This window comes from Heterodontus francisci, chromosome 35, assembly GCF_036365525.1.
Source record: "Heterodontus francisci isolate sHetFra1 chromosome 35, sHetFra1.hap1, whole genome shotgun sequence".
Classification (NCBI taxonomy): domain Eukaryota; kingdom Metazoa; phylum Chordata; class Chondrichthyes; order Heterodontiformes; family Heterodontidae; genus Heterodontus; species Heterodontus francisci.
The window spans coordinates 53159843-53185223 of NC_090405.1; the positions used below are offsets into that span (position 1 = coordinate 53159843).

The 25381-nt window shown below is 43.4% G+C and overlaps 1 protein-coding gene across 5 annotated transcripts in view; it reads left to right on the top strand.

The window, feature by feature from the left end:
* myo9aa (myosin IXAa) overlaps positions 1 to 25381 on the top strand; it is a 342332-nt gene that overhangs the window by 186434 nt on the left and 130517 nt on the right. For all 5 annotated transcript variants that reach the window (XM_068015624.1, XM_068015628.1, XM_068015627.1 and 2 more), the window contains 2 exons: positions 8731 to 8847; positions 13989 to 14123. In XM_068015624.1, the coding sequence (XP_067871725.1) occupies positions 8731 to 8847; positions 13989 to 14123 (252 nt within the window). The remainder of the gene's footprint in view (positions 1 to 8730; positions 8848 to 13988; positions 14124 to 25381) is intronic.

Genomic DNA, 25381 nt, shown 5'->3' on the forward strand with positions numbered 1-25381 from the left:
CACATTTTCAGAGGAAGAACGAGGAGAATCAATACAAAATAAAGGATACAATTCTAAAAGGTGTGCAGGAGCAGAGGGGGACCTGGTGGTATATCTGGACAAATGTTCTCCGTCATTTCTGCCACCTCCACCTTGATGCCACCACCAAACACGTCTTCTCCTCCCCTCCCCTTTCAGTATTCTGACGGGACCTTTACCTCTGTGACACCCCAACACTCCCTCCCTTTCCTACGGCCCCTTCCCATGCAAGCGCAGGGGATGCATCACCTACCCTTTTACCTTCTCCTTTCTCACCGTCCAAGGGCCCTGACACGTCTTTCAATTTAGTATACTGTATTCGCTACTTATGATGTGGTCTGCTCTACATTGGGAAGACCAAGTGGAGACTGGCTGACTGCTTTGCGGAACACCTCTGTTCAGACTGCAAGTGTGACTCTGAGCTTCCAGTTGGCTGTCATTTTAATTCTGCACCTGGCTTCCACTCTGCTGCTGCTTGCCCTGCTGCAGTGTTCTAATGAAGCTCAATGCAAGCTTAAGGAACAGCACCAAATCTTTCGACTGGGCACTTTATAGCCTCTGGACACAACATTAAGTTTAATAATTTCAGATCATAACCACTGCCCCATTTTGTTAAAAATTTTTTGTTAGTTGGGTTTTTCCTCTTGTTTTTTTAACTCCGTTACTTTACGTTCGGATGGCTGCAATCCTGCCATTCACAACTCCTCTCGGCACTTGTTTTGTTACTTTACTTGTCCCGATACCACTCCCTTTGCCTTTTCACTATGAAACCTTTGTCATTTAACCTCTCCTACCCTCTGTCCTATCACAGACCTTGCTATTTGTTTATCCCACCCACCCCCCCACTTTCATTTGCTCAAAACCTATTGCGTTTCGAAGTTTTCTCAGTTCTGAAGAAAGGTCATTGACCTGAAGTGTTAACCTGAAGAGTTATTACCTGAGCCACGTGCAAGTTGACATAAAGTAAATAAGATTAGAGAGATGAAAGTGTGGCTTAAAGACTGGTGTGAGAGAAATGGGTTCCGGTTTGTGGGACACTGGCACCAGTACTGGGGAAAGTGGGGACTGTACAGCTGGCATGGACTTCACCTGAACCATGCTGGGAGCAGTGTTCTAGTGAGTCGTATAACTAGGGAAGTAGAGAGAGCTTTAAACTAAATAGAGGGGGAAGGTATCATGTTGGGCAAGATTGAGTAAATTAAAGGAAAATAACAAGGCAATAGATCAAGGTAGCAATAAAGGTAACGATGATCAGAGTATGGCAGGAAAGGACAGTGATTGCAAACATAAGAGTGTGCCAGCAGAAAGGACCGGAGTTTACAAAAACAGTAAAAAAAAAGTGAATTAAGGGCTCTGTATCTGAATGCCTGCAGCATTCACAATAAAACAGATGAATTATCAGCTCAAATAAAAATTCGTATGTGTGACCTGGTAGCCGTTGCAGAGACATGGCGACAAGGAAACCAAAGCTGGGACTTGAATATCCAAGGGTACGTGACGTTCAGGAAGAACAGAAAGCTGGGAACAGGTGGTGGGGTAGCTTTGTTAATTCAAGAAGGCATTAGTACTGTAGTGAGAGATGACCTTTGTTCTAAAGATCAAGATGTAGAATCAGTTTGGGTGGTACTTATAAACAGCAAGGGGCAGAAAACATCGGTGGGAGTTTAGAGGCCACCAAACAGCAGTGGTAACATAAATCACAGTATAAATCAGAAAATTAGAGGTGTATGTAACATGAGTAATACAGTAATCATGGGGGATTTCAATCCACATAGCGACTGGGTAAACTTTATTAGTACTAGGGCGGCACAGTGGTTAGCACCGCAGCCTCACAGCTCCAGCGACCGGGGTTCAATTCTGGGTACTGCCTGTGTGGAGTTTGCAAGTTCTCCCTGTGTCTGCGTGGGTTTCCTCCGGGTGCTCCGGTTTCCTCCCACATGCCAAAGACTTGCAGGTTGATAGGTAAATTGGCCATTAGCAATTGTCCCTGGTATAGCTCGGTGGTAGGGAAATATAGGGACAGGTATGGATGTGGTAGGAATATGGAATTAGTGTAGGATTAGTATAAATGGGTGGTTGATGGTCGGCACAGACTCGGTGGGCCGAAGGGCCTGTTTCAGTGCTGTATCTCTAAACTAAAACTAAACTACTAATGCTGTGGAGGGCGAATTCTTGGAATGTGTGCAAGATGGTTTTCTAGAGCAGTACGTTGAGGAACCTGCAAAGGAACGGACTATTTTAGATCTGGTATTGTGCAATGAAAAAGGGCTAATTAATAATCTTGTTGTAAAGGAGCCTTTAGGAAAGAGTGACGATAATATGTTAGAATTTTACATTAATTTTGAAAATGATGTAGTTCAATCAGAAACTAGGGTCTTAAATCTAAGCAAAGGAAACTATGAAAGTATGAGGGGCAAATTGACTATAGTGGATTGGGAAACTAAGTTAAAAGATATGATGGTAAACAGGCAATGGCTAACATTTGAAGAACTAATACATAGTTTACAACAAAAATACATTCTTTTAATGCACAAATACCCAGCAAGAAAAGTGTTCCAACTGTGGCTAATGAAAGAAATTAAAGATTGTATTGGATCAAAGGAAGAGGCGTATAAAGTTGCCAAAAAAGGTAAGCCTGAGGATGGGGAGCACTTTAGAATTCTGTAAAGGAGGACCAAGAAACTAAAGGGAAAATGGAAAATGAGAGTAAACTAGCGAGAAACATAAAAATGGACTGTGAAAGCTTCTATAGATATGTAAAAAGGAAAAAATTAGCAAAAACAACTGAGGGTCCATTACAAGTGGAATCTGGAGAATTTATAATGGGGAATAAGGAAATGGCAGAGAAACTAAACAAATACTTCATGTCTGTCTTCACGATGGAAAATACTAAAAACCTCCCAGAAACAATGGAGAATCTAGGGACTAGTGTAAACAAGAAACTGCAAGATATTAGTTAGTAAAAAAGTATTAGGGAAAGTAATGGGACTTCAAGTAGATAAATCCCCTGGACCTGATGATTTAGAACATAGAACAGTACAGCACAGTACAGGCCCTTCGGCCCACGATGTTGTGCCGAACCTTTAACCTACTCTCAGATCAAACTAACTACCTACCCTTCATTCTACCGTCATCCATGTATCTATCCAAGAGTCGCTTAAATGCCCCTAATGTATCTACTTCTAGTACCACCGCTGGCAGTGCATTCCACGCACCCACCACTCTCTGTGTAAAGAACCTACCTCTGACATCTCCCCGAAACCTTCCTCCAATCACCTTAAAATTATGCCCACTGGTGATAGCCCTTTCCACCCTGGGAAAAAGTCTCTGGCTATCCACTCTATCTATGCCTCTCATCATCTTGTACCCCTCTATCAAGTCACCTCTCATCCTTCTTCGCTCCAATGAGAAAAGCCCTAGCTCCCTCAATCTTTCTTCATAAGACATGCCCTCCAGTCCAGGCAGCATCCTGGTAAATCTCCTCTGCACCCTCTCTAAAGCTTCCACATCCTTCCTATAATGAGGCGACCAGAACTGAACACAATATTCCAAGTGTGATCGAACCAGGGCCTTATAGAGCTGCAGCATAACCTCGCGGTTCTTAAACTCAATCCCCCTGTTAATGAAAGCCAGCACACCATACGCCTTCTTAACAACCCGATCAACTTGGGTGGCAACTTTAAACGATCTATGGACATGGACCCCAAGATCCCTCTGTTCCTCCACACTACCAAGAATCCTGTCTTTAAGCCTGTATTCCGCATTCAAATTCGACCTTCCAAAATGAATCACTTCACACTTTTCCAGGTTGAACTCCATCTGCCACTTCTCAGCCCAGCTCTGCATCCTGTCAATGTCCCATTGCAACCTACAACAGCCTTCCACACTATCCACAACTCCAGCAACCTTTGTGTCATCGGCAAACTTGCTAACCCAGCCTTCCACTTCCTCATCCAAGTCATTTATAAAAATCACAAAGAGCAGAGGTCCCCGAACAGATCCTTGTGGAACACCACTGGTCACCGAGCTCCATGCTGGATACTTTCCATCTACTACCACCCTCTGACTTCTATGGGCCAGCCAATTTTGTATCCAGACAGCCAACTTTCCCTGAATCCCATGCCTCCTTACTTTCTGAATGAGCCGACCATGGGGAACCTTATCAAACGCCTTGCTAAAATCTATATACACCACATCCACTGCTCTTCCTTCATCAATGTGTTTTGTCACATCTTCAAAGAATTCAATAAGGCTTGTGAGGCTTGACCTGCCCCTCACAAAGCCATGCTGACTGTCTCTAATCAAACCATGCTTTTCCAAATAATCATGAATCCTGTCTCTCAGAATCCTCTCCAATAATTTTCCCACTACCGACGTAAGACTGACTGGTGTATAATTCCCAGGGTTATCCCTATTCCCTTTCTTGAACAAGGGAACAACATTTGCCACCCTCCAATCATCCGGTACTACTCCAGTGGACAGTGAAGACGCAAAGATCATCGCCAAAGGTGCAGCAATCTCTTCCCTCGCTTCCCGTAATATCCTTGGGTATATCCCGTCTGGCCCCGGGGACGTATCTGTCCTCATATCATTCAAAATTTCCAGCACATCCTCCCTCTTAACCTCAACCTGTTCGAGCATATCAGCTTGTTCCACGCTGTCCTCACAAACGACCAGGTTCCTCTCACTAGTGAATACTGAAGCAAAGTATTCATTTAGGACCTCCCCTACCTCCTCCGACTCCAGGCACGTTCCCTCCACTATCCCTGATCGGCCCTACCCTCACTCTGGCCATCCTCTTGTTCCTCACATAAGTGTAGAACGCCTTGGGATTTTCCTTAATCCTACCTGCCAAGACTTTTTCATGTCCCCTTCCAGCTCTCCTAAGTCCATTCTTCAGTTCCTTCCTGGCTACCTTGTAACCCTCTAGAGCCCTGTCTGGTCCTTGCTTCCTCAACCTTAAGTAAGCTTCCTTCTTCCTCTTGACTAGCTGTTCCACATCTCTTGTCATCCAAGGTTCCGTCACCCTACCATCCCTTCCCTGCCTCATTGGGACAAACCTATCCAGCAGTCACAGCAAGTGCTCCCTAAACAACCTCCACATTTCTGTCGTGCATTTCCCTGAGAACATCTGTTTCCACTTTATGCTCCACAGTTCCTGCCTAATAGCATTGTAATTCCCCCTCCCCCAATTAAATATTTTCCCATCCCGTCTGCTCCTGTCCCTCTCCATGACTATAGTAAAGGTCAGGGAGTTGTAATCACTATCACCGAAATGCTCTCCCACCGATAGATCTGCCACCTGGCCTGGTTCATTGCCAAGCACCAAGTCCACCATAGTCTCCCCTCTAGTCGGCCTATCTACGTACTGAGTCAGGAAACCTTCCTGGACACACCTGACAAAAACTGCTCCATCCAAACTATTTGCACTAAGGAGGTTCCAGTCAATATTAGGGAAGTTGAAGTCACCCATGACAACAACCCTGTTACTTCTGCACCTTTCCAAAATCTTTCCAGAATGTTGAAAGAGGTGGTTGTAGAGATAGTAGATGCATTGGCAGTCATCTTTCAAAATTCTATAGACTCTGGAATGGTTGCTGCAGATTGTAAGGTGGCAATTGTAACCCCACTATTTTAGAAAGGAGGGAGAGAGAAAATGGGGAAGTGCAGAACTGTTAGTCTAACAACAGTCGTAGGGAAAATGCTAGAAACTATAATAAAGGTACTGATAACAGGACACATAAAATAATGGTAGAATTGGGCAGAGACGACATGGCTTTATGAAAGGGAAATCATGTTCAACAAACCTGTTGGAGTTTTTGGAATGTAACAAGCAGAATAGATAAGGAGGAACTGGTGGATGTGGTATATTTAGATTTTCAGAACGCTTTTGATAAGGTCCCACACAGGCTAATAAACAAAATTCGAGCACATGGGATTAGGGGGAATATACTGGCATGGATTGAGAACTGGTTAACGGACAAAAAACAGAGAGTAGGCATAAATGGGTCATTTTCAGATTGGCAGGCTGTGACTAGTGGGGTACCACAAGGATCAGTGTTTGGGCCCAGCTATTCACAATCTATATCAATGATTTAGATGTGGGGATTAAATGTAATATTTCCAGGTTTGCAGATGACGCAAAACTAGATGGAAGTGTGAGTTGTGAGGAGGATGCAAAGATGCTTCAAGGGGATTTGGAGTGGCTAAGCGAGTGGGAAAAAATTGGCAATGGAGTACAATGTGGAGAAATGTGAGGTTTTCCACTTTGGTAAGAAAAACAGAAATACAGGATACTTAAATGGCGAGAGGCTGGGAAGTGTTGAACTTCATAGGGACTTGGGTGTTCTTGTTCATGAGTCACTGAAAGCTAACATACAGGTACAGCAAGCAATTAAGAAGGAAGATAGTATGTTAGCCTTTTACAAGAGAATTTGAGTACAGGAATAAAGATGTCTTTCTGCAATTGTATAGAGCCTTGGTCAGACCACACCTGGAGCATTGTGTGCAGTTTTGGCCTCCTTATAGATATACTTGCCATAGAGGGAGTGCAACGAAGGTTCACCAGACTAATTCCTGGGATGGAGGGATTGTCCAATGAGGAAAGATTAAATAGACTGGGCTTTATTCTCTGACGTTTAGAAGAATGAGAGATGATCTCATTCAAACATACAAAACTCTTACAGGGCTCAACAGGGTAGATGCAGGAAGAATGTTTCCCCAAGCAGAAGTCTAGAAGAACCAGGGGACACAGTCTCAGAATAAGGGGCAGGCGATTTCGGACTGAGATGAGGAGGAATCTCTTTACTCAGAGGGTGGTGAATCTTTGGAATTCTCTACTGTGGAGGCTCAGTCATTGCGTATGTTCAAGACTGAGATCGACAGATTTCTACATATTAAAAACATTGCAGGATAGGGGGTTAGTGCAGGAAAATGGTGTTGAAATAGAAGATCAGCCATGAGCTCATTGAATGGCGAAGCGGAATCGACAGGCTGAATGGCCTACTCCTGCTCCTATTTCTTATGTTCTTATCCACAGTATTTTGCTTTTGTATTAGAAGTTATGACGAACCTTTCTACAAGACCGGTTCAGCCTCAACTGGTGTATTGTGTATAATTCTGGGCACCATACTTCAGGAAGGATGTGAAGGCATTGGAGAAGGGACAGAAAAATTTAGTATTTTGGTTCTGGGGGTTAGGGACTTCAATTACGAGGATAGATTGAAGAAACTGGGGCTATTCTCCTTAGAAGGTTGAGAGGAGATTTGATGGAGGTGTTCAAAACCAAAAGGGGTCTGGATAGAGTAGGTAGAGAGATGGGTTGAGAAGCAGAGGACATCGATCTAAGGTAAATGTTAAAAGAACCAAAGGCAACATGAAGAAAAACTTATATATGCAGCAAGTGGTTAGGATCTGGAATGCACTGCCTGAGGGTGGTAGAGGCAGATTCAAGCGTGGCTTTCAAAAGGGAATTGGATGATTATCTGAAGAGAAAAAATGTGCAGAGCTGTGAGGAATTGGTGGGTAGTGGACCAGCTGCTTTGCTGTTGCAGAGGGCCGGCATGGACACGAAGGGCCGAATGGCTTCCTTCTGTGCTGTCAAAGCGAAAAGACAGGTTAATATTTTGGTTGCGGACATTTTGTAAAAACCTGATGACTGGTTTACACCAAAATATTACCTGGTCTTTTTTCAGGTGCAAACAGGTCTGCTGTGCATTTCTGGCATTTGCTGCTTTACTTCAGATTTCTAGCATCCCCAGTTTTCTTTTAACTCATGCTAAATAGCCTTCTGCCCTAATAAATGTAACACTTTCATTTCTAATTAATTTGCATCTGCCTGCAGCTTTAGTTTATGTATCTCTCAAATAAATTAAGATTGTACCAACACTTACACCAGAACTTGACAGCTTTTCAGCTCTCGACAACATAAATAATTACAGTGGACACAGCAGAATGGGGTTAACAATATCTTTTAACCACATTTGTGAAGAAAGAACTCTAATTTTTCTAACCATATCTCCGGATGTCCCACAGTGTTTCACCCCAGTGAATTTGAAATGTGGTGTCGGTAAAAATAGCAGCCAATGGCACAGTAAGTTAGAACAAAGCAATTGAGATGAATGACTAGTTCATTTGCTTTTGATTGCGTCTGCTGAGGAAGTAATGTTGGCCAGGGCACCCCCTTGCTCCTCTTTGACCAGAGGATCTTTTACATCCTCCAGGACCAACAGCAGACCAGGTCTTGCTTTAATGTTTTAAATCAAAGTTGACATCTCAGGCAATACAGCAGTCTCTCGCTACAGCATTGAACTGTTCGCCTGGAATGGGGCTTGAATGCACAACCTTCTGACTCAGATACGAGTCCCAACGCTGAGCTAAGGTGGATACTTGGGTAAACTGGTCACTGGATAAGCTTACTAAACTATCAGAGAATCATTTTTGTTTTTTAAATAATTGCCAGAAAGATAGTAGATTGACATTGCATAAACTACTCTTAACAGCTAAAATCATGAGCTGTAAACAACCGAAACTCTGGCTACAGGAGCTTTTTCTCTGTCATACTGTAAGCTGTCCGATGCTAGGTAAATAGAAAAAATTTGAAAGAAGCTGATAAAGGACCCATTCACAATATTTGCAAAGTGCTACCATAACGTTTTCAGTTTGTACTCTGAATGTGGCCTGTCAGTAATTGTTAATTTGTTTGTGCAACAGGCGATAACTGTACGTGACTCTATGGCTAAATCATTGTACAGTGCCCTGTTTGACTGGATAGTATTCCGGATCAACCACGCACTTCTCAACAATCGGGACTTGGAGGAATACCAGAAGGTGAGTCAGATAAAAAGGAATTTGATTGACTAGCCCTCAAATAACAGTTTGACCAGATTATATCAAAGTCGTGTATGTAAATGGTAAGGCCACACATTTTAACTTGTTCCAAATTCTTACCCTCACTGTACACATTCAGAGTTGGGAGGAGGACTTGGACTTTTGGACATCAGTAGTAAGTGTGTGTGTATGTGAATGGCTCATGACGGTTTGCAATTTTTCCTGTCTCCCGTTTTGTAAAGTGCTTCACCTTCACTTGGTTACTACTAGATTAGATTAGAGATACAGCACTGAAACAGGCCCTTCGGCCCACCGAGTCTGTGCCGACCATCAACCACACATTTATACTAATCCTGCACTAATCCCATATTCCTACCAAACATCCCCACCTGTCTCTATATTTCCCTACCACCTACCTATACTAGTGACAATTTATAATGGCCAATTTACCTATCAACCTACAATTCTTTTGGCTTGTGGGAGGAAACCGGAGCACCCGGAGAAAACCCACGCAGACACAGGGAGAACTTGCAAACTCCACACAGGCAGTACCCAGAATCGAACCCGGGTCCCTGGAGCTGTGAGGCTGCAGTGCTAACCACTGTGCCACTAATTGTTGCACTATTGAGTTCACCATGCAAAGAACACTGCCACAGAACCTTTATCCTATTTTTTTTTTACTCATTCGTGGGATGTGGGCGTCGCTGGCCAGGCCAGCATTTATTGCCCATCCCTAATTGCCCTTGAGAAGATGGTGGTGTGCTGCCTTCTTGAACCGCTGCAGTCCATTTGGGATAGGTATACCCACAGTGCTGTTAGGAAGGGAGTTCCAGGATTTTGACCCAGCGACAGTGAAGGAATGGCGATATAGTTCCAAGTCAGGATGGTGTGTGACTTGGAGGGGAACTTGGAGGTGGTGGTGTTCCCATGCATTTGCTGCCCTTGTCCTTCTAGTTGGTAGAGGTCGCGGGTTTGGAAGGTACTGTCTAAGGAGTATTGGTGTATTGCTGCAGTGCATCTTGTAGATGGTACACACTGCTGCCACTGTGCGTCGGTGGTGGAGGGAGTGAATGTTTGTGGGTGGAGTGCCAATCAAGCGGGCTCCTTTGTCCTGGATGGTGTCGAGCTTCTTGAGTGTTGTTGGAGCTGCACCCATCCAGGCAAGTGGAGAGTATTCCAACACACACCTGACTTGTGCCTTGTAGATGGTGGACAGGCTTTGATGAGTCAGGAGGTGAGTTACTCACCACAGGATTCCTAGCCTCTGACCTGCTCTTGTAGCCACTCAATTTATATGGCTACTCCAGTTCAGTTTCTGGTCAATGGTAGCCCCTAGGATGTTGATAGTGGGGGATTCAGCGATGGTAGTGCCATTGAATGTCAAGGGGCGGTGGTTAGATTCTCTCTTGATGGAGATGGTTATTGCATGGCACTTGTGTGGCGCGAATGTTACTTGCCACATCAGCCCAAGCCTGGATATTTTCCAGGTCTTGCTGCATTCCTACACGGACTTCTTCAGTACCTGAGGAGTCACGAATGGTGCTGAACATTGTGCAATCATCAGCGAACATCCCCACTTCTGACCTTATGATTGAAGGAAGGTCATTGATGAAGCAGCTGAAAATGGTTGGGCCTAGGACACTACCCTGATTGACCTCCAACAACCATCTTCCTTTGCGCTAGGTATGACTCCAACCAGTGGAGGGTTTTCCCCTGATTCCCATTGACCTCAGTTTTGCTAGGGCTCTTTGATGCCATACTTGGTCAAATGCTGCCTTGATGCCAAGGGCAGTCACTCACACCTCACCTCCTTGAGTTCAGCTCTTTTGTCCATGTTTGAACCAAGCTGTAATGAGGTCAGGAGCTGAGTAGCCTTGGCGGAACCCAAACTGGGCGTCACTGAGCAGGTTTTTGCTAAGCAAATGCTGCTTGATGGCACTGTTGATGACACCTTCCATCACTTTACTGATGATTGAGAGTAGGCTGACGGGGCGGTAATTGGCCGGGTTGAACTTGTCCCGCTTTTTGTGTACAGGACATACCTGGGCAATTTTCCACATTGCAGGGTAGATGCCAGTGTTGTAACTGTACTGGTAACAGCTTGGCTAGGGGCGCGGAAAATTCTGGAGCACAGGTCTTCAGTACTATTGCCGGAATATTGTCAGGGCCAATAGCTTTTGCAGTATCCAGTGCCTTCAGTCATTTCTTGATACCACGCAGAATGAATCGAATTGGCTGAAGTCTGGCATCTGTGATGCTGGGGACTTCAGGAGGAGGCCGAGATGGATCATTAACTCGGCACTTCTGGCTGAAGATTGTGGCTAATGCTTTTGCCTTATCTTTTGCACTGATGTGCTGGGCTCCCCCATCATTGAGGATGGGGATATTTGTGAAGCCACCTCCTCCAGTTAGTTGTTTAATTGTCCACCACCATTCACGGCTGGATGTGGCAGGATCGCAGAGCTTAGATCTGATCCGTTGGTATTGGGATTGCTTAGCTCTGTCTACCGCATGCTGCTTGCGCAGTTTGGCACGCAGGTAGTCCTGTGTTGTGGCTTGACCAGGTTGTCACCTCATTTTGTGATCTGCCTGGTGCTGCTCCTGGGATGCCCTCCTGCACTCTTCATTGAACCAGGGTTGGTCTGCTGCTGCTGATGGCCCACAGCGCCTCATGGATGCCCAATTTTGCATTGCTAGATGTGTTTGAAATCCAGACCATTTAGCACGGTGGTAGTGCCACACAACACAATGGTGGGTATCCTTAATGTGAAGACAGGACTTCATCTCCACAAGGACTGTGCGGTGGTCACTCCTACTGTTATGGACAGCTACATTTGCGACAGGCAGATTGGTGAGGAGGAGGTCAAGTATGTTTTTCCTCTTGTTGGTTCACTCACCATCTACCACAGACCCAGTCTAGCAGCTATGTTCTTTAGGACTTTGCCAGTTTGGTCAGTAATGGTGCTACCGAGCCACTCTTGGTAATGGACATTCAAGTCCCCCACCCTGAGTACATTCTGCGCCCTTGCCACCCTCAGTGCTTCCTCCAAGTGGTGTTCAACATGGAGGAGTACTGATTCATCAGTTGAAGTGGGGAGGAACATTTGGTGGTAATCAGCAGGAGGTTTCCTTTCCCTTGTTTGATCTGATGTCATGAGACTTCATAGGGTGCGGAGTCAATGTTGAGGACTCCCAGGGCAACTCCCTTCCAACTGTATACCACTGTGCTGCCATCTCTGCTGGGTCTGTCCTGCCGATGGGACAGGACATAACTGGTGATGGTGGTGTTGGTGATATTGCCTGTAAAGTATAATTCGATGAGTATGACTATGTCAGGCTGCTGCTTGACTAGTCGTGGGAGAGCTCTCCCAACTTTGTTAGTAAGGAGAGCTTTGCAGGGTCGACAGGGCTGGGGTTGCTGTTGTCATTTCCAGTGCCTAGGTCGATGCCTGGTGGTCCATCCGTTTTCATTCCTTATTGACTTTGTAGCGGTTTGATACGACTGAGTTGCTTGCTAGGCCATTTCAGAGGGCCTTTAAGAATACACTACATTGATGTGGGTCTGGAGTCACACGTAAGCAAGACAACGTAAGGACAGCCGATTTCCTTCCCGAAAGGACATTAGCAAACCAGATGGGTTTTTATGGCAATCGACAATGGTTTCATCGCCATCATTAGACTAGCTTTTAATTCAAAATTTTTATTAATTGAATTCAAATGCCACTTTCTGCTGTGGTGGGATTCGAACCCATGTCCCCAGTACAATACCCTGGGTCTCTTAGTTACTAATCCAGTGACAATGCCACTACGCCACCGCCTCCCTAAAGTCAAATGGAACTTCTTTACCCAGAGAGTGGTTCGAACGTGGAACTCACTACCACAGGGAGTATTGAGGTGCATTTGAGGGAAAGTTAGATTAACGTGGGAGAAAGGATTAGAAAGATATGCTTAAGGGGTAGATCAAGGAGAGTGGAAAGAAGCTTGTGTGGACTATGAATACCAGCATGGACCCGTTGAACTGAGTGACCTGTTTCTGTCCTGTACATTCTATGTAAGGGTTCTGAGCTGCATGTCGGTAAGTCATCCAAGTAATCATTCTTCATGTGTGAACCCAATGATTGTAACATACCATTCACCCATGCAGTTCACAAATCGTTGAAGCTGGCAGGGCAGGTTGAGAAAGTAGTTAAAAAGGCATCCGGAATCCTCGACTTTATAAATAGGGACATAGAGTACAAAAGCAAGGAGTTATGAACCTTTCTAAAACACTGGTTTGACCTCAGTTGGAGTATTGTGTCCAATTCTGGGTACCACACTTCAGGAAGGATGTCAAGTCATTGGAGAGAGTGTAGAAAATATATACGAGAAATGTTCTAGAGATGAGGGACTTAAGATGCGTGGATAGATTGGCGAAGCTGGGGTTGTTTTCCTTAGAGAAGAGAAGGTTGCGAGGATATTTGATGGAGGTGTTCAAAATCATGAGTGGTCTAGACAGAGTAGTTAGAGAGAAACTGTTCCTGTTGGCAGAAGGGTCATGAACCAGATTTAAAGTGATTGCAAACGAACCAAAGGTGATAGGAGAAAAACTCTTTTTATGCAGTGTGTGGTTAGGATCTGGAATGCACTGCCTGAAAGGGTGGTGAAGGCAGATTTAGTTGTGGCTTTCAAATAGGAATTGGATAACCACCTGAAGAGAAAAATTTACAGGGCTATGGGGAAAAGGTAGGGGCATGGGACTAGCTACGTTGCTCCTGCGGAGAGCCAGCATGGACTTTACATGCTGAATGCCCTCCTTTGTGCTGTAACTGTTCTATGATTCTATTTGTTTGACTAAATCCAATGCTGTTCTTCCCTGATGTGTCTCACTGAAGTGAGAGAGGGCTCACTGTATTGTAAGCAGGAATGGTAACTGGAGCTGACTTTTTCGCTCCTTCCTAACCCAAGTGTGCTAATTACAGTCTCTCTAATGATTTGACTGAGATGAACTAATGGTTCAGACCAGAGCTGAGACCTGGGTCTTCCTAGTTGTTTAGCTACATGTTACTTTGCAGGGTCTCTATCAATGGACCATCACAAAGGCACAAAGGCTTTTAATAGACCAGCATATTTACAGTAATAAATGCAGCTGCTTTCATTTGTAGATTCTCTCCATTGGCGTACTCGATATCTTTGGCTTTGAGGACTATGAGAATAACAGCTTTGAACAGTTCTGTATCAACTTTGCTAATGAGCGACTTCAGCACTACTTCAATCAGCACATCTTCAAAATAGAGCAGGTAAAAAAGAGTTCTTGATTCCACATATGATCTTACAAAGGAGACCTTCTTTGTTCGGCTTTACCTTAAATTGTAAGTAGTTTGCCCCTATTTTCTGCATTGTATGGCATAATTCTATGTTGTATGAAGAATTGGTGAGGAAGCAGGACCTGCCATTACGTATGGTCTTCCTGAATCTTCAAATATATTGCAAGAAAATTACCCTGACTCCTCTTTACACCTCCCTTCTTTTTCCCCACCCTGCTGACAACAGTGACTACAGTTCAAAAGTACTTCATTGGCTGTAAAGCTCTTTGATATGTATAAATGCACATTTTTTACTTTATTTCCTCTTCTTGCCCCCCTACTCCCCCCACCCTGGCACACTGCTTTCTTCTAAAGTTTGGTTTGCCATAAACTCAGTATTTCATTAGTGTTCTTTTAATTGCCTTCTCCACTTGAGGTGCTGCATTTAATGGCTTGTGGATTGGAACCCTCAAATCCCTCTATGCCGTATTCAAATTATGTAATTATTACTTTATTTGCCAAAATGTATCACCTCACATTCGCTGACATTGAGTTCCATCTGCCACTTCTTTGTTCATTCCACCATCTTGCCGCTTTCTTTGCTTCTCAGTTATTTATTATGCCTCCTATTTTAGTATCATTTATAATTTTAGTCATCACTCCCTCTAGCCCCATATGCAAATCCTTGATGTATCTCATGGATAGAAGCAGTCCCAAACCAGAACCTTGCAGGCCAGTGCTACCCAATTGCAACCACTCAGAACTGCCTTTAACTGCTACTCTGTTTACTCCCTTCTTAATTTTCTACCCTTATCCAATTCCATATCTTTTGATCTTCTATATTGCTTCCTGTGTGGTACATTCTCAAAGTCCATGTACACCACATGTACTGCATTTCCTCCATCCACCATATCTGTCATCTCCCAAAAGAACTCTACCCAGTTTGTTGAACACAATTTTCCTTTTTGAAATCTGTTTCTAATTATTTTCTGTTCATCTAGATACTTAGTAACTTCATCCTTAATTGAAGATTCCTAAAATTTCCCAACCATAGATGAATTAACTTATCTGTAATTATATTGGTTCGTTCTGTTTTCCTTTTTGAAAATGGATACTGCACTTGTCACCGTCCAGCACTCCAACTTACACTCTCACATAGAACCCTTAACTATCATTTCTACAGCCTCTGCTATTTCTTTTCCCATTTCCTTCAGAATGCTTGAATGTATCTCATCAGGTTCTGCAAGTTAGTCCTCCTATAGCTTAACTAATGTCTCAAATACTTGTATTTATGCAAGTATCTCTCATTTTGTTTCAAACCAATTCAGAATGTGCCTAAGTGCAGCACTTTAGAAGGAGCTTTACTCTGTATCTCGCCCGTGTTTATTTGACCTGGAGGAGGTTGATACTGACACTGTATGGCTGAATTACCCAGATTTAACATTCATCACCTGGATTAGCAGAAAATTGTGGGGTTTTTTTGCACATTTACCAAGGATCTTTTTTTCAAATTGGAAGGGGAGGGAACTTGCCTTGAGGTTAGTGCCTAAATTTAAATTTTTAGTGAAGGAACTACTTCTGTCTGAAACTTAAAACTTGCTGTACTGAGTTCAGTCTCTTTTTTTTCTACCCAGAGAAACTTCCTGTCTGCTATTTTCTTCTTTTTAAAATCACATTTCCTGCTTGCAGGAAGTACATTCTAGCAATAGTTTTGTACCTGAAACTATCTTACAATTGGATGTTTGCTTGTAATTTAATTCAAATTTCACTCAGTGATCTTGGCAAAATTCTAGTACAGTTAGTATTCTTGAGATTCAGTTACAAATTGCTTTTAGCATTTAAAGAACACTCGGTCCTTTTAAAACATCAAGATTATATCTAGGTCTTTGATTCTCTATAACACGAATACCCGTTTTGGTTGGAATCGGACAGTCTGGTTGCTGGCTGACCACTCAATAATTTTGATCAAATGTAAGAGCAGTAAAAGTACAGTTTTGGAGTTACTACCTTTTAAAATTATACTGTGCATATTCCTGAACAGACTTGGTTCTCATTTTGCACTGTTCTTTCACTGCATTTCCTATTTCGTACGTATGTAAACCCCTTTTTCACTATCAAACACATCGTGTTTCCTATGTATGTGATTGTAAAATTGAGAATTAGATTCAGTGCTTTTTATAAATAACCCACCCTGCTTCAATTTTCTAATGTGCCAAAAATAGCTTGCCTGCCTTGTGTCCTCTGTTGCCTCACTGTGACTCTGATATGTAAGTTGTGTGCTATTGACTGCAGATAGCACTTAAAAGAGAAACATGACAACGTGATACTGGTACAAGGTTATTTTAGTCGCTATTCAGCACTAGGACACTAGCACTCTCAAAACCTGGTGGCTCTGTGCCAAAAATTTCAAACAAAATTGCTTTCCTTCAATAATCTTTTCTCTCCATGTTGACATATCAAGTAAGTGATTTCATTATTGGATACTTGAAGGTAGTGTCACAGAGAAATGTTACATACAGAGAAGAAGCTGACATTTTAAGTTCTTCGTGTTGTATTTTCATTAGCTTTTGTTAATATTCAAAATTTACAAAAACCCTTCTGTCTATTCTCGTCAGCGGGTTCTGCCCTGTAGCCTAGTCTTGCTTGCCAATCTGAATGAGTTCATTCATCAGGAGACGCTGCATGAGGTCCAGTCATCCACTCCTTTAATTAGATTATCAAACAAACGTGCCCACAGCTCGCAAATTTGAAACTCTTGAACTGCAGCTAATTTTTAAGCACTCCTGCAAGAGTCCTTTGACATTTTTTATGCTGAATTGAAAATGTCTGTGATTTTGTATTCTTGCAATGTTTTGTGCATTGCTTTATTAAACAAAAAAGTGGATAGCTTCCTCAGTGGATCAGTTGGAAAATGCAACATCTGATTTTGTACTGAGCCCTACATACTAGAAAGTTTGGGTAATGATCTTTGGTCTGAGCTGAGTTAGCTGACCTCAGTGGGGATGTCAGTATGGGTGCCACCATTAATAATACTGCCCCTGGGTTAGGGAGGAGAAAAGACAGCTGGGGTTGCCGTTCCAGATTTCTATCCATTGATTCCTGTTGTGTGAACGTTTGTAGATGTTGGATGAGGTTGCTAACAATCAATTTACAGATTTGAGTCATAGAGTTATACAGCACAGAAACAGACCCTTCAGCCCACCGTGTCCGCGGAGACCATCAAGCCTATCTATTCTAATCCCATTTTTCAGCATTTGGCCCGTAGCCCTGTATGCTGTGGCGTTTCAAGTGCTCATCTAAATACGTCTTAAATGCTGTGAGGGTTCCTGCCTCTACCACTCCTTCAGGTAGTGTGTTCCAGATTCCGACCACCCTCTGGGTGAAAATCTTTTTCCTCAAATCCCCTCTAAACCTCCTGCCCCTTACCTTAAATCTATGCCCCCTTGTTATTGACACCTCTGGTAAGGGAAAAAGTTTCTACCTATCTATGCCCCTCATAATTTTGTATACCTCAATCATGTCCCCCCCACCCCCCCTCAGCCTTCTCTGCTCTAAGGCAAACAACCCTAGCCTATTCAGTCTCTCTTCATATCTGAAATGCTCCAGCCCAGGCAACATCCTGGTGAATAATAAAAGCAAACTACTGCAGTTGCTGGAAATGTGAAATGAAAACAAGAAATGCTGGTAATACTCAGCAGGTCGGGCAGCATCTGTGGAGAGAGAAGCAGAGTTAACCTTTCAGGTCAGTGACCTGATCAGATCAGAACTGGCAAATATTAGAAATGTAATAAGTTTTAAGAAAGTAAAGCGGGGGTGGGGCAAGAGATAACCAAAGAGAAGGTGTTGATAGGACAAGGTTACAGAGAATAACTGACCAGAAGGTCATGGAGCAAAGGCAAATGGTATGTTAATGGTGTGAAAGGCAAAGCGTTAGTACAGAGAGCGTGTTAATTGACAGAAAAATGAACAGCCTGGCCCCAAGCACAAACATGAAAAAGAACAGTGGGTAGGCACAGTAGAAACAAACTAAAATAAAATAAAAAGGAAAGAATAGCTAAAAATAATAATAAAAGGGGGGGCCCCATCATGCTCTGAAATTATTGAACTCAGTGTCAGTCCGGCAGGCTGTCGTGTGCCTAATTGGTAAATGAGGTGCTTTCCTCGATCTTGTGTTGATGTTCACTGGAACACTGCAGCAATCTCAGGACAGAGAATTGGGCATGAGAGCAGAGGGTGTGTTGAAATGGCCAGCAACTGGAAACTCGGGGTCACGCTTTTGGACTGAGCGGAGGTGTTCCGCAAAGCGGTCACCCAATCTGTGTTTGGTCTCCCCATTGTAGAGGAGACCACATTGTGAGCAGCAAATACTAAATTGAAAGAAGTACAAGTAAATTGCTGCTTCACCTGACAGGAGTGTTTGGGGCCTTGGTGAACATCCTGGTGAATCTCCTGCACCCTCTCCAGTGCAATCACATCCTTCCTATAGTGAGGCGACCAGAACTGTACACAGTACTCTAGCTGTGGCCTAACTAGTGTTTTATACAGCTCCATCATAACCTCCCTGCTCTTCTATTCTATGCCTCAGCTAATAACGGCAAGTATCCCATATGCCTTCCTAACCACTTTATCTGCCTGTGCTGCTGCCTTCAGTGATCTATGGACAAGTACACCAAGGTCCCTCTGACCCTCTGTGCTTCCTAGGGCCCTACCATCCATTGTATGTTCCCTTGCCTTGTTAGTCCTCCCAAAATGCATCACCTCACACTTCTCAGGGTTAAATTCCATTTGCCACAGCTCTGCCCATCTTACCAGCCCATCTATATTGTCCTGTAATCTAAGGCTATCCGCCTCACTATTTACAACACCACCAATCTTTGCGTCATCTGCGAACTTACTGATCATACCTCCTATATTCATGTCTAAATCATTAATGTACACTACAAACAGCAAGAGTCCCAGCACCAACCCCTGCAGTACACCACTGGTCACAAGCTTCCAATCGCAGAAATAACCCTCGACCATCACCCTCTGCCTCCTGCCACGAAGCCAATTTTGGATCCAATTTGCCAAATTGCCCTGTATCCCATGGGCTGTTACCTTCTTGACCAATCTCCCATGTGGGACCTTATCAAAAGCCTTACTGAAGTCCATGTCGACTACATCAACTGCTTTACTCTCATCTGCACACTAGTCATCTCCTTGAAAAATTCAATCAAATTTGTTGGACATGATCTCCCCCTGACAAAGCCATGCTGACTATCCTTGATTAATCCCTGCCTCTCCAAGTGAAGATTAATCCTGTCGCTCAGAATTTTTCCCAATAGTTCCCCTACGACTGATGTTAGACTCACTGACCTGTAATTCCCTGGTTTATCCCTACTACCCTTCTTGAATAATGGTACCACATTCGCTGTCCTGTAGTCCTCTGGCCAGAGAGGATTTGAAAATTTGTGTCCGAACTCCTGCAATCTCCTCCCTTACTTAGGGTATGGCCTGGATGCAGGGGCAGCATATACGCAGATCACTGCGGCAGTTATGTTGCTTTCAAGAAAAGGTGTTGTCATCCAAATTGCCTTGTAGTGATGGATGTCAGGCCATCAACTAAACTTGAGCTTCAGACATGGTGAGTTAGTCACACGATCAGTCAAAACCCCTGTTGCTGCTTGTTTGACTTCCAAAGCAGGGGACAGGTGTAAGAATGATCAGACCCTGTTCCCAGCTCTGGTTACTTTGTGTTACTGACATGGTGTTGTTCACATCTGTAATATTACTCCAAAACCTACTGAATATATCAATTAAAGTAAAAAGATTTTCTCTTGACTCTGATTTACTCATCTCAGGGCACCACTTCCAAGCATCATAGTACATAGACTGTTTCTTCCTGAACCTTGGCAGGCAGTTCAGCAGTGGAGTGCATCACAGTGGAACCTCGTCCTGCCTCCAACCAGCATCCACACTGCACTTTTCCTCCTCCTAATCCCAGGGCTACTGAGGCTATTTATACTGCCCCTAGAGCTGCTTGAGCTGCAATCAGTTAGCACAACCAGAACAGAGTTTCAACCTGGGACTTGGCTGTATTTGTCTGGTTCAGTAACAAACTGGTGAATTTACCAACTGAGATATCAGGAAAGCTGTGTAGATTTTTAAAAAAATCTTTAGCTGATACCTTTTCAGAGAGCTTCATTGTAACTAGATATGCCGTACTTAGTATTATATTCATAAATTTCTTACAATTTGAAATGTTTTGATCTTTACTATCTGCTGGTCTTGAGGATATTAGAATGAAAAGTCACCTTTAAGAAGCATGCACACTTCCAAGAATTGTCATGACAGACTATAACAAAAATAATTATCAGTGTGACTATAAACACCCCTCAGCATGAGCTTAGACTGTCAGTATGCCGGTGAAGTTCTGTGCTGTGTGAAGACATTTTCAGTAATGCCATAGTTGGTCTACGCCAGAAGAAGTACTCGCAATTAGATGATGGCATGTACTTGCAAGTGGCTATTCGGTTTCTAATTTTCAGAGGAGCCAATACTAACTGTGACTCATACTGCTTTGGGAGTTCTCGTAACAAATCCTTCTGAGGGCAGCAGCGACTGCAGGGCATAGAGGCGTACTGCCTTCAGTATTGCATAGAGGTTCTGTACACATAAATGATTTTTTTCCATTGACAGTGAGATTTTTTTTCACCCCCTATTATCACATCATCTGAGGTCAGTTAACTATTTTGGTTTTGAATGGTAGAATGTAGGACTAAGGAGTAGTTAGTGCCATCATCTGGGACAAGGCACTTGTGCACAATGTACACTTGATACCATATAAATTTCCCTTATCAAGCTGCCACCATGACTTAAGTTGGTAAATTCATTGCTTAATGTGGTATTGATCCAGAACCCAGGAACCCAAGTTCAACTTCCAATATCTGCGAATTCTTAGTTGTTTAGTGCCTTCCTGTAATACTTGAGTTCTGCTGCTTCACAAGTTGTGTGGGTAAGCACATGCTATAGTCGCAGGGACTGGTTGCAGCCGTATTATGATCAGGCATGCATTTGACTGAGGTCATTAAAGCCTTGCTACCCTATTCCAATCTTTCTCTTTCGCCTTACCCAAAAGTTCTTTTAAAAACCAAAACCAGTGAACTTTCCCACTGCTGCAGTAAAATGGAGCTTGCCTTTTCAAAGTGTACAAGTAATTTTAAGATTTTTGATCCTTAAATGATTGTAGACTGAGTAAAATTGTAATTTTTAATTTTGGGAAAGAGTGTGTTAGATGTGGTTCGATGAATGGTGAAATTAATATTGAAGATGTAGGGAGAGGAAGAGTGAGGGGATATGTTTAGAGCTTAATTAATTGGCTGACCCATATTTTAATCCACTAAGTGCATTCATCTGTAACTGACAAGGATATGGAGGTTGTAAAGATTTTTCTGTTTCTGTGCTTGCCGACCTACATTGGCTCCCAGTCCAGCAATGCCTTGATTTTAAAATTATGTTCAAATCCCTCCATGGCTTTGCCCTGTTCTCATCTTTGTGTAATCTCTTCCAGCCCAACGACCTTGTGCATTTCTCCAATTGTAACCACTTGCCTATCTCCATTTTTCTTCGATCCTGTATTGGTGGCCTGCCTTCGGCTACCTGACCCGAGGCTGTGGAATTCCTCCCACAACCTCTCTGTCTCTCTCTACCTCATTAAGACGTTCGTTTAAAATCCATCTCCTTGATAAAGCTTTTGGTAACCTTTTCTAGTATCACCTTATGTGGCTCAGTGTCAAATTTTTCTCAGAATTTTTTATTCATTCAGGGATGTGGGCGTCGCTGGCTAGGCCAGCATTTATTGCCCACCCCTAATTGCCCTTGAGAAGGTGGTGGTGCGCTGCCTTCTTGAACCGCTGCAGTCCATTTGGGGTAGGTACACCCACAGTGCTGTTTGTTCCACCTATAAAGCACCTTGAGATATTTCACTATGTTAAAGGTGCTATATAAATGCAAGTTCTTGTTTGTTGCTAACATTTACAGTTGAGCCTTGTTCATGTGTGTATTTGGGTGCCAGTGCAAAGTGTTTATACAGTTGCAGCTGAATAGTGAGCACCATCCTTTCAGCTTCCTCTGCTGCTTCTGCTTACCCTGTCTACCCACCAGGCTAAATCTACCCACCCCACTCCATTTCTTTCACTTGTATCACCCCTGTGTCCCCTCATTCCCTCTGGGGATTTGGTGTAGGGAAGGGTGGGGGGGGGGGGGGGTGCAAAGTACCCAAGAGGGAGAAGTGAAAAATGGCATGACTGAGGAACAGCAAGGAGAGAAGAGCCCTAAAGGCAAAGAGAGACAGCAAAGTCATGGGTTCGGATCCAGAGTGACAGCCCGACATGTGTGCATGCATGGCCACAGAGGGAATTTGTTACATGAAAGGGTAATAGAGTTATGGAAAACGTCACCCAGAAAGGACATCTGAAGCAGACTGGATTAGTGGGTTGAAAGGGCTGTGAAATGCATTTCTGGAGAGAAAACAGGATTCAGAGATATGATAAGATGGATATGTAACAACAAGCCTTTGATGTAATAAAATGCCCCAAGGCGCTTCACAGGAGTGTTATAAAGCAAAATGTGACACCAAACCACATAAGGAACTAGCGGGCAGATGACCAAATGCTTGGTCAAAGAGTTAGGTTTTAAGGAGGAAAGTGAAGTAGAGAGGCAGAGGGGTTTAGGGAGGGAATTCCAGAGTTTAGGGACTTGCCAGCTGAAAGTACAGCTGCTAATGGTGCAATTAAAACCAGAAATGCTCAAGATGAGCACAGATATCTCAGAGGGTTGTGAGGCTGGAGGATGTAACGGAGATATGGAGGGGTGGGCCCGCAGAGATTTGAATATAAGGACGATGAGTATAAAATCGATCCATTGCTTAACTTGGGAGCCATTGTAGGTCAGCAACGACAGGGTGATGGGTGAGCTGGACTTCGTGTGAGTTAAGACATGGGCAGCAGAGCTTTGGATGACCTCAAGTTTATGGAGGATAGAATGTGGAAGGTTGGCCAGTAGTGTGTTGGAACAGTCAAGTCTAGAGGTAGTAAACGCGTAGGTGAGGGTTTTAGCAGTAAATGATTTGAGGCAGGAGCAGTGTCACGATGATACAGAGCTGGAGATAGGTGATCTTAGTGATGGTCTGAATATGTGGTTGAAGATCAACACGGGGTCATACATGACAACACCAAGGTTTTGAATAGTCTGGGTCAGCCTCAGAGAGATGCCAGGAAGATGGGTGGAGTCAGTGGCTTAGGAATGGGATTTGTTTTGGAGGCAGAAGGCAATGACTTTGGTCTTTCCAATATATAATTGGAGAAAATGTCTACTCATCCAGTTACTGGATGTTGGCTAAGCCATCTGATAATTTAGCTGCTGTGGAGGAGTTGAGAACGAGGTGGTGGTGAGGTAGAGCTGGGTGTCATCAGCTTACATGTGAAAACTAACATTGTTTTCAGATGTTGTCCAGAGGTATCACATAGATGAAAAATAGGAGGGACAAAGGAGCGGGAAGAGAGACCATTGTCTCGGTGTTTCTGTGACTACGATTAAATAGCTAAGAATGGAACCAGGCGTGTGCAGTCCCACCAATGACGGTGGCGAGGCGTTGGAGGAGGATGGTGTGATCAATATGTCAAAGGCTGCAGACTGGTTGAGAAGGACGAGGAGGGATAAGTTACCTTTATCACAGTCACATAATATGCCACTTGTGACTTTGATGAGAATCGTCTTGATACTGTGACATGGGCGGAAACCTGATTCAAATGTGGAATTCTGAGAAAAATGGGTATGGATTTGGGAGGCGATGACACATTCGAGGACTTAAGAAGGGAGGTTGGAGCTGGGATGGGTGCTTGCAAGAGTGATGGGGTCGAGAGTTGTTTTCTTGGTTTGTTGACATATGAAAAAGGAATGAGCTTGTTGTCCTTTACTTATTCATAAACATTATCACATAGTCACTTTTATTTAAGAAATAGGTAGGCGCAGTGAATATAGGATGTTGAATGTTGGCTGGGCAAATGCTGAGTCCTGACTTTAGAGAGAGTATCTTGCCTATTGAGTGTCGAACTATTGGAGCTGCATGAAAAATATAAAGTAAAGCACACACCAGATCTTGCATGTGGTGTGTGGGGGTCAAGTGGGACTGTGCTTTATCTTTCAGCTTTGATGCTGTTTAAGCAAAGCGGTTCAAAGTAGTGGAGTATGTAAACTTGGCTGCGTGAATTCTCAAAGGAGTGGACATGAAAGATGGTAGTTGCCAGAGCAGTCTTGTTGCACTGTCTGTGCACTTGCCCAGGATGTTTGTTTTGAGAAGTTTCAAATAGTTTAAAAGCTTTTATGCCATCTGTGACCCATACACTAATGGTGCTAAGCCAGTTACCAAGCTTGTCAGATCCTTAACCACATGTCTTGGGGGAATGTTGCAATATTAATTCATGCGAGTCTCCTTAAATGGTAAAGAATTATCATTGGATAGTGTATTTCCTTACAGGCTTAGTCTTTTCAGCTGCTTAGTTTATTGGTTTAAAGTTATTTCAGCGAAGTTACTATGCAATATTTGTGTTATACTTTTAGGCAAAAGATTATTTTGAATATTGAAGCATTTATTTTTTGAGACAGAAGATAAATATCTTTTGTCTGTGACCTATAAGTTGCTTTTTTTAATAAAATTTTTTTGTCTCCAGAAATTCCAGGAAATGCTGACCGAGCGTGGAAATGTTACAAATGCCTTTCATATTAATAACCCTGTGAGACGAGAAACTGGTTTAGGAAAGAGTGCTTGCTGGAACTCAAACACATTACATAGCTGTTGTTTTGTTGGTTGGAAATGGGCCAGTGTCACTTTGGAAAGCAGTTCACAGCCCTTGAGGAATAAAACTGAATTTTAGATGAAGTCATATATGGCAGCAGTGCCTCCTTGTGATGCCCATTCTTTCCAAATTCTCACTCATTATACAGTCTTTGCATAGTTGAACAGGGAATAGAGGAATAATTACTGTTGCCTTTGCCTGTAGTATTTCTAATTTCTTGGTGGGTGGGGTAGTGGTAGTGGGGGGTAATAATAATGCAGACCCCTGTTCGAGCAATGGCACTGATCTTTGAGTAAAATCACTGCCTTCCATTTGTATATTTGATTTGAAATGCTGACCTGCAAATGAAGGGGCATATGTCTAGTGGTGTGGGTATGGACTGGGTGCTACTGTTGCTACAGATTACAACAACAGTAT